We start from the raw sequence: 9,525 nt of genomic DNA, 5'->3' as shown, positions 1-9,525 counted from the left end.
TCATGACAGCCCGGTGAGCCCTTCCGTAGGGAGCTTTCAGAACAGGTTTGAGCTCACAGCCAGTGCCCTGTCGACATTAGCTAGGAATGGAGTTCCCACCTCGAAATGACAAGCCGCAAGAAGCTCTTCCCACCTGTCCCCATCAGCCGAGTTCCCTCCCCTAACCCAGCAGGTAACGCTGCAGGTCGTTCGCATCCCTCCATCCGGGGCATTTCTGTGCACGGTCAGGGCGGCCAGTACTCCAGTGTCTCTTCAGCTCCTGACCTGGAATTCTAAGGATTTGTAGAATAAGGGACAGCTGTGTATTCTTTTTGCTTCCTTTTTTATTTTTCCCACATTAATGATACCCCACGCATACTTTTCTGCATCTTGGCTTTTCTGCCCAGCAATACCTTTAGGAGACGGGTCGCGCGTTGATATACAATGAGCTCCCCAGTATTTTAAAGCCGCCCATCGCATTCCATTGTCCGTCTGTGCCATCGTGGACCTGACCAGCCCCACCTGATGACTTGCTGGCCCCTTTCCAGTCCGCGGCCTTTACGGTGCGGCAGAGGATAACCCTGACCTCACTTCACTGTGCACTGGGCAGGTCCGCCGGGAGCGTGCATTCCCAGGAGCGGAACTGCCGGGTCCAGGGCGTGTGCGTTTACGGGGTCTGCGGCTGTCACCTCACGCCCTCCGTGAGAGTGCGGCCGATCTGCACTCCCCCAACCTCTGCCTCACCCCGACCCCCCGCCCCCCTCCTCCCCACAACGCTTGCGAGTGCCTGCTCTTCCACAGCCTCACCAACAGAGGGCGCTACGAGCTCTTCGGATTTTTGCTTGCTTTGTGGGTAAAAAATGGTATTTGTGTAGTTTTAAGGTACGTTTCCCTTATGATGAATGAGGTTGGCCTTTTTTTTTTTTTACGTGAAAACTATGTACACGAGTCACGAGTATTTCCTTTACTGTGCACTTTAATTCTTTTATGCGCTTTGCCCATTTATCTGTTGGATTTTTTTTTCTTACTCTTTTCCAGGGGGTTTTTCTATAATAGCGAAATTAGCTTTTTATTCGTGATATGAGTTGCGAATATTTTTCCTAGTTTGTCATTGGCCATTTGACTTTGTGAGGTTCGAGCGTGTGTTTGTGTTGGCCACGTATGATTTTTATTTTTATGCAATAGATTTTAGTAATATTTTACTTTGTGGCTCTTGGATGTTATGTCATACTTGAGAAGTCTTACAACTGGAAGATTGGGAAATCATTTCCCCATGGTTGCTTCCTGTACTTTCATGGTTAAATTCCTTACATTTAAATCTTTGATCTCATTGGGATTTTTTTTTTCTGGGGTTCAATGTGAGTGTGGATCCGATTTTGTTTTTTTGCAGATGACTGCCATCTGGCTTTCTTTTAGGTCACTTTGACATTAAGTGTGCTGATTCAGCACTTGACATCTTGACAGTTTCATAATCCTTTAATTCCCTGAATAGACTTCCTTTCTATAAAGCTTAATTCCCTTTGTAAGAATCCTTAAATATGAAAGCAGGAAGGTCAGGAGCAGTGAAGATTAGCAGTGGATGTCTCTCTGTTGTAGAAAAGGCTCCCTTTGCTCCTGGCTTGCCATTTTACTCTTTTTCCTTTCATTCGGGGGTCACTGGGTGTCTCCCACCTGCCCAGCCTGTGCCAGCACGGGGGTTAGAGCAGCAGTGAGCAGGCAGGTGGGGTCTGAGGCACGGGCGTTCGCACGGGAATCCCACGTGTACACCAGAATGATCCGGGAAGGAAAGGTCTTTGCTGCTGTGACTGTGGATAGTGGGGAACCTGGCCTAGTCTGGGGGGTAGGTGATCATGGAAGGAAGTGACATTCAAACGGGAAGTGACCGGAGGGGAGGGACTCACCAGTTACAGGATGGAGGCCAGAGGAGCCTCCTGGAGGCTGGAGGGGGCTCAGCTGGAGGGAGAGTCAGGGACATTTGGAGCGTCTGGGGTAGAGCGAGGGAGAGAGGTGGGGAGTGGGCTTCAAAGTGATTATTTTTCTTCAGAGAAGGCAGTGTGCCCCCTCTGTGTCTGTCTCTCATCCCTACCCCGACCCCGACCCTGACCCCTACCCCTATCCATACCCCTACCCTTATCTCTCTCTCTCTATTCTCTCTCTCTCTCTCTCTCTCTCTCTCTCTCTCTCTCTCTCTCTCTCTCATCTCTGTCTCTATTCTGTCTCTTCCATCTCATTCTCTCCTCCCCGAGTTTCTTTTGCCATAGGAGAAAAGAAACAAATGAAAGAGAAATGTTTCTGCTTCCCGGGCTCGCAAGCGCGGTTCCCTGCTAGGTGTGCCGGCCAGGTGCGGCCCCCGGGAATCGTCTGAAGGCCGATAGCGGACAGCTTCACTTTCATGGACTCATAGGCTTTGGGGGCTGGAAATTTCGGTTCCGCGCCCCCGTTCTGTAGGTGGGAAAACCGAGAACCCTGGACAGCTCCTAATGTGTGCCACGGGCTCGGGACGCGGCACTGAGGCCTGGGAGCTTCCCATCTTGTATCTGAAAACATCTCGCTGATTCTTTCCTCCTCTGACTAGTCAGAAAGCAGCGGCCTGGGCCTGGGCCTGGCCCTCAGCGGTTCCGAAGGAAACCTTTTAAACACAGTTGACAGCATTGCCCGCTTTCGTAAGCCCCTAACCCCGGCGTAATTGAACCTTTCTCTGGTGACTCAGGACTATTACTTTAATCATGGGGCTTTGCGCTGGAGACTGTGCCCTGACTTGTCCTTACGCTGTGTGGATCCCTCTGTCCTCCCTCGCCTGCAGGGCAGTTAGGGGGTGGGGGTGCCAGGGGTGGGGGTGCCAGGGGTGGGGGTGCCAGGGCTGGGAGGGGCTCGGGGTTAGCCCAGCATAGTCTGCGCACTGCTATGCAATAGAGTTCTGCCCACCTCCCTCCACCCCTCCCTGCCTCCCGCTCCCCTGGGTCACTCTGGGCTCCCTCCGGAAGGGCTGCTGCACTCCTCATGCTGCTCCGCGCCCTCCGGGGGCCTCTGTCACCTCCTGTTCCTCTCTCTTCTCTTTCCTTTGTCTCTTCCCTTCTGTCCCTGTCCCTTTGCAGCTTTGGTGTCTGCCTGACTCACGCGGCTCTCATCAGGTTTGCCCGGCCATGGGCAGCTGGGCGGTCCCACTGGCCACAGCTGACGGGTGACCTGTTCTTCGTGGGTCTTTGCGCCCATGCTGCCGTGCCTTCTCCTGTTCCTTTTGGGTTTCCGGTCCCTGGAGGGTTGAGGGCACTGGACATGTGCATGTAGGGGCAGCAGAGTGACAGTCTAGTCTCATCAAAGACCAGGAGAACATTTAAGGGGTTGCATAGCCTGAAAGGACCCCGCAGGCCACGTGGACACAGGCCACCGAGCAATGAGCAGGCTTCTGCATCTGGTAAATGGGAAATAGGGAGATGCTGTCGGTGGCAGTGGTGACAGTGGCTGTCCTTTGGTCTGAGGAATCACCCCGGTGCATAATTAAAAATGTAGATTTTCAGGCTGCACTGACTGCCCATTCATGGGTTTGGGGGTGGCCTGGGTTTGCATTTTAATGATCCTTTAATGATCCGGAGGACTCTGCTGCCTCGTCAGTCTCCCAGCTGAGTCTGGCACCTGACAGATCAGACCCTGGCGCCTGCCCTCAGAGAAGCTCCCCCCGGAGCCCAGGTCCGTGTGGGGACGTGTGGGGACGTGGCTCCCTGTTCTTCCCCGCACTGCCGCCTCCCAGGCAGGGCTCCGGGCTGGGCCACGCTTTCCGAAACTCTTGTCCGGGCGGGATCCTGGCCACACCTCGCGTCCGACCTGCACCCCGTTTCCCGCAGGTCCTTCGCCAAGCCCCCGAAGCAGGTGCAGACGGTGTGCGAGTGCATCCTCATCATGAAGGGGCACAAGGAGCTCAGCTGGAAAGCCGCCAAGGGCATGATGTCCGACCCCAACTTCCTGCGATCGCTGATGGAGATCGATTTCGATTCGATCACACAGGGCCAAGTGAAAAACATCAGAGGTGAGCGTAGACGGGGTGGTTCCCAGTCTCTGCGGTGCAGTGGGGTGGGGGGCCAGGAGGGGCCAGGGAGGACGGCGGCACCGCCCCGTGAGGCAGGATGGGGTGCTGGCCGGAGGGCGCGGTCGACGCCCGCTGTGCGTGTCAGTCCACAGTTATCTCGCGGAACCGGGCCCGGCCTTGTCTTCCGTGCATCTTCTCCGACAGGCCCGGTGGCGCCGAGGGTTGGCCTAACTGCGACTTCTCTTGTGCCTCTTGCCAGTAAAAAGTCTCCGTAGGTCCCCGGGTGGGTGAGGAGGAGGGGGTGGCACCGCCCATGGCCAGCCCCTGACCTCCGGTCACACACACCTGCGTCGCCTTTCAGCTGGAGTCCTGACCTGCCAGGCACTTAGCCAGCAGGGATGACAAAAGGGAGCGACACCTGTTTATAGTGTCGCTCTTCGTCCTGGTGGTTTGTTCGGAACTTAAGTGCTCCTTTCCAGCTACTTAAAAACAAAACTCAGCGAAACACACAGGACAGCAACAACTACAGAAGCACAGAGGCACTCTCTCTACCCAAATTTATTTCGATGGCATGGTTTTTCGTTTATGTGACATTGCTCTGGGGACGAGGGTGCGGGTAGAGGTGGCCGAGACCCATAATGGCCTACGATTCCCGGTTAACTGCCTGCTCTCAGCCACCTTAGTGCCCAGTTGGGGGTCTCCACTGACCCCTGGGGTCCCCAGGGCTGCTGGTCATCACACAGAGGTGCTTGGGGCGTAGGATGTCCTGGGGGACAGCAGCCTGTGCCCCTCGCTCATCATCTTTAGCATCCTCTACTCAAAACTCATCCATGTTGGGCCCCCTCCCCATTGTCGGGGGGAGAGCCGTCGGGGTCCCGTCACAGGGCGTCCCGTTACAGAGGGGTAAGGGACCAGTTACACTTACCTCGTGCACAGGCAGCTGCCTTCTCATTTCATTTTGCCTAGATGGAGCTCGCTGCTCACTGAAATCCTTTTGTCTCTGGCCGTTTTTAGTCCTTTTGAAGACTCTCAACACCACGACCGAGGAAATGGAAGCCGTGAGCAAGGCCGGCCTGGGCATGCTGAAGTTCGTCGAGGCCGTGATGGGCTACTGCGATGTCTTCAGAGAAATCAAGCCCAAGAGAGAAAAGGTACGGCCCGTCCGTGAGACCCCAGCGCTGCGGCTAAGAGGCCGATCTGGAGTCAGAATTAACATGTCCACAGCTTTGCGGAGAGAATTTTGGCAAGGTCCTGATTTAAGTCACATTAATATTCCTTCCCCCCACCCCCCAAAAAAATAATACCGCCGAATTACAGCTCTCGTCTGGACGTGATGGGAATGGACAGCACCCGAGTTCGAAGGATTTCCAGATTTCGTATGAAAAGAATGGGACAAAAGATGTTCGAAATTGTTCTCGAGGGCGAAAGCGGGGTTTCTCGGCCTCGGCACTGCTGGCGCTCGGGCTGGGCGGGGCCGTGTCGTGGGGACTGGCGTGCCCGCAGCAGGGCATCTGTCTAGCAGCACCGCTGGGCCCTGTCCGCTCCTTGCCACTGCTCCTTCCCACAAGTTCCAACAACCCAAAGTGTCTTCAGGCATTGCCACGTCCCCTGGGGGGCGGCCCCGGCCCCAATGGAGAACTGCTGGGTCAAAGCCACATGCGGAACCCACAGTACGAAGAGAATTACAAGGTCGATACTGTCATTCGGAGCCAGGTTTCGACATTGCTCTGCAATTTGGAATTTTATTACTAAGATAACTGAGCACCCAGTAGTGAGACCAGTGCTGTCTCCGAAGCATTCCTTCGCGTTTTTGACCTAGAACCACAGCGTCCTCTTCCTGTGACTTTGGCACACATTGAGATTAAGCCACCTGCTCACTCGGACGCAGGACATCTTTTCCCAATGGGATATGGTAGCCTTTGCAGCAGACCATTGTCTAGGTAACTGAGGAAAGCGACCACGTGCCTCGCACTGGCAGGTGCTGGCCCCCAAAAGCGTGACCCTCATTAGCAGCACAGGGTGGAGACAGCCCAAGGTCCCTGCCCTTCTCCCTACAGACCTGCAAACCGTCTTCACGTAGGTGGCCAGGCTGGAGCGGAACTATTACCTCACGAAACGCGAACTAGAAAGGATTCAGAACGAGCTGGCGACGATCCAGAGAGAGCTGGAAGCTTTGGGAGCCAAATACGAGGCAGCCATCCTGGAGAAGCAGAAGCTGCAGGAGGAAGCCGAAATCATGGAGCGGCGGCTGATCGCGGCCGACAAGCTCATCTCGGGACTGGGGTCTGAGAACGTCAGGTCAGCTCGCTGCGCGCGCCCAGCCGACAAGTGGCTCCTAGGGACTCTCGGTGCTCTGGGCGTGCACATACATCATCAGCAGGGGTTCTCGCCACGTGCAGTGCCTATTTCTATCTGAAAACCGTGCGAAACGTTGCGATGGTACTGTTTTCACGTTTCAGGCGGCTAACGGCCAGTCTGTTGGTGATTCTTAGTGTTTCGTTAGCCATCGAGTGTTGTTTATTGAGCGACTGTTATAGGTGAAGGAGGCGGTGCCACTATGGAGAAGCCACCGGCCTGCGAGGTGCCGCAGTCCCGGGCCACTCTCCTTCTTGGTGGCCTTTAACCCTGGGTCCGTTCTGGACGGGTCTGGAGCCGGAGCCCACCTCTGTCGCTGGACACTTGTGGCTGGCTCAGTCCCGAGCTTCTGTCGTAAGTAGGTGGGGCTGTTTGATGCTTCTCAGCAAGACCACTTGGCCATAGCTGGTCCACTGGATAGGACAATAGTTTCTAAACTGGCACCTGTAAGAGTGGTATGGAAAACACTAGAAAATATTGTTCGCTTGTGGGAAACAAACAGTGCTCAGTATTTCCAACACCTAGAAGACTCTGGCCATTTACCGCCTGAAACACCTGCTCTCTTATATCTTGGGTAGAATTTTGTCACCAAGCAGGGCCAGAGTTCATGAGCTCTGCTGGGTGCGTTTATAAGTTATTGATTAAGCGTTCGGGAACAATGCGATCTCTACTTAATAAAAAGCTTTGGGCCAAAATGTGTCCCGCACGCAATGACCGAGGCCCCCATGAGAGGCCAGGCTCTGCCGAGGCCTAGGACTGAACGAAGTCTTTCCAAACATCGAGCACACAGGGAGGGAGGTGGCAAAACGAGCCGGCGGTCTCCGTCTCTGCGAGAAATGTTTCCTTCCGGCTGGCCCCCCTGGCAGTGGGTCGAGCCGGTTCTTCTAGAATGTTCCTTTAGATTCAGCCAGAAGGTAACCGCTCACTGCAGCACCCCCGTCCTGCACCAGGTGGCTGAACGACTTGGACGAGCTGATACACCGGCGGGTGAAGCTGCTGGGTGACTGCCTGCTCTGCGCAGCCTTCCTGAGCTACGAAGGCGCCTTCACGTGGGAGTTCCGTGACGAGATGGTCAGCCAGGTGTGGCAGAACGACATCCTGGAGCGGGCGATCCCCCTGAGCCAGCCCTTTCGATTAGAGAGCCTGCTCACGGATGACGTTGAGATCAGCAGGTGCGTGTGTGTGGCCCGGGCCCGGAGGACGAGGGCTGCACCTGATTTGACTGCCCAGAAATGGCGGGGTACACTGCACGTCCAGCTGCTAGGCTCTGAGAAGGGCTGGGCAGTCTGGGGATTGGCGGATTGTTCCGGAAGGCCCGTCTTGCCACCCTTAACCCTTCATTCACAACTTGGATTTTTTGGGTCCATCCCTTCCAGGTGGGGCTCCCAGGGACTGCCCCCCGATGAGCTCTCCATTCAGAACGGCATCCTCACCACCCGGGCCAGCCGCTTCCCCCTCTGCATCGACCCCCAGCAGCAAGCCCTCAACTGGATAAAGAGGAAGGAGGAGAAAAACAACCTTCGGGTACAGCCAGTCCCCCCGCCCTCGCCCCGGCGCCCTCTGCCCTCCCTGCCCCTTCTCAGGGCACAGCCCAGCTCTCCTGCCCCATCTCCCCAGCTCTCTCGGGCTCTAGCAACGCCCAGCCAGAATGCCACCACCCTGAGCTCCTGTGGGGCCCCCACCCAGCCCTCCCTGTCGAGTCCCAGGGGCAGAACAAACCATCTGGCCTCGGCTTTGCTCTTGGCGTGTGCGGCGCCTCTCAGGCTGTGAGCGACCTGAAGGCAAAGACTGTGCTTTGCTCATCTTTGTGTCCCCTGCACAGCACAGGGCTCGGTGGCCTTAGACGCTCGGTCGCCTTTTTATTTTGGAAGGGCCGGGGAGAGGGCTTGATCGAGATACAATTCACATGCCATACGATTTACCCATTTAAAGCACAGAATCCAGTGATTTTTCGTGTATTACAGAGTTGTGTAACAATCACCAGAATCAACTTTTATCACCAAAAGAAGTGCTGTAACCTCAAGCCGTCACCTTTCCTATCCCCAATTCTTCTATGCCCGACCCCAGGCTCTGGCGACCACCAATCCACTCTCTGTCTATAGATTTTCCTATTCTGGACAATTCGTGTGAATGAGCTCACACAATATGTGGCCTTTTGTCACTGGCTCCTTTCACGCAGCATCATGTTTTCAAGGTTCGCCCATGGCGTGGCGAGTGTCGGAGCGGCATTCCTTTCCATGGCTGAATAATGTTCCGCTGTGTGGATGGACCACGGGATCCATCCATCAGCTGATGCACGTGTGGTTTACTTTCACTTTCTGGTTATTGTGAATAGTGCTGCAGTGAATGTTGGTGTACAAGTTGTTTTTGTGGACACGTGTTTAGTTTTCTTGGGTGAATTATTGGGGCCCGGTCACATTTTGCTGAAATAATCAACCAATCCATGAGTTTGCGTTTTATCTTTTCCTTATTTTTGTTCCGGTCCTTGCTCCCAGGGGGAAAGCCTGTTTGTGTTCTAAGCTCAGGGGAACGTCTGCCTCTGAGATTCCCAGACAGCTGCAAGACGAATGTTATTAATGCTGCGATGTTCCTCAGTGGCCCCCAGGCGCCACCCTGATTCCCATCCTGGCCCTTAAAGAGGGAGGGTTCGTTTTATGGGAAGAGGGGCTAAGCGAGTCAGCGTCGTGATAGAGAGGGAGAGGGTGGGGTGGGGGCTGGGGCAGAGGAAGAGTTTTTCGGATATTTCCGGGGAAGGGATGACAGAGCACTCACCAGGTGGAAGGAGGTGCTTACAAGAGGGTGACAGCGGAGTCTTGGTGGGCTCCGTGTCTGGGCGCCTGCTGAGGTCCAGCGAGAGATGGCGGGAAGGCCACACTCGCGGCGCAGGGACGACCCTCAGCATCGGCCTCCGCTCTCGCCCAGGTCGCCTCCTTCAATGACCCTGACTTCCTGAAGCAGCTCGAGATGGCCATAAAGTACGGGACGCCCTTCCTGTTCCACGACGTGGACGAGTACATCGACCCCGTGATCGACAACGTCCTGGAGAAGAACGTGCGCGTCTCCCAAGGACGGCCGTTCATCATCCTGGGCGACAAGGAAGTGGACTATGACTCCAACTTCAGACTCTATCTGAACACCAAGCTGGCCAACCCCAGCTACTCCCCGTC

At 55.3% G+C, this 9,525-nt stretch overlaps 1 protein-coding gene across 1 annotated transcript in view; it reads left to right on the top strand.

Annotated features, from left to right (window-relative positions):
• LOC105306187 (dynein heavy chain 10, axonemal-like) overlaps window positions 1-9,525 on the top strand; it is a gene marked incomplete at its 5' end in the record, with an annotated part of 76,770 nt that overhangs the window by 53,634 nt on the left and 13,611 nt on the right. Inside the window, 6 exons of the mRNA XM_023523893.1 lie at window positions 3,822-4,003; window positions 5,018-5,154; window positions 6,084-6,301; window positions 7,309-7,530; window positions 7,735-7,882; window positions 9,281-9,522. Of these exons, the coding sequence (XP_023379661.1) occupies window positions 3,822-4,003; window positions 5,018-5,154; window positions 6,084-6,301; window positions 7,309-7,530; window positions 7,735-7,882; window positions 9,281-9,522 (1,149 nt within the window). The remainder of the gene's footprint in view (window positions 1-3,821; window positions 4,004-5,017; window positions 5,155-6,083; window positions 6,302-7,308; window positions 7,531-7,734; window positions 7,883-9,280; window positions 9,523-9,525) is intronic.

The sequence above is a fragment of the Pteropus vampyrus genome, unplaced genomic scaffold, assembly GCF_000151845.1.
Source record: "Pteropus vampyrus isolate Shadow unplaced genomic scaffold, Pvam_2.0 Scaffold430, whole genome shotgun sequence".
Classification (NCBI taxonomy): Eukaryota; Metazoa; Chordata; class Mammalia; order Chiroptera; family Pteropodidae; genus Pteropus; species Pteropus vampyrus.
The sequence above is the reverse complement of the archived record's forward strand: the minus strand, read 5'-3'. Positions and strand labels throughout refer to the sequence as shown.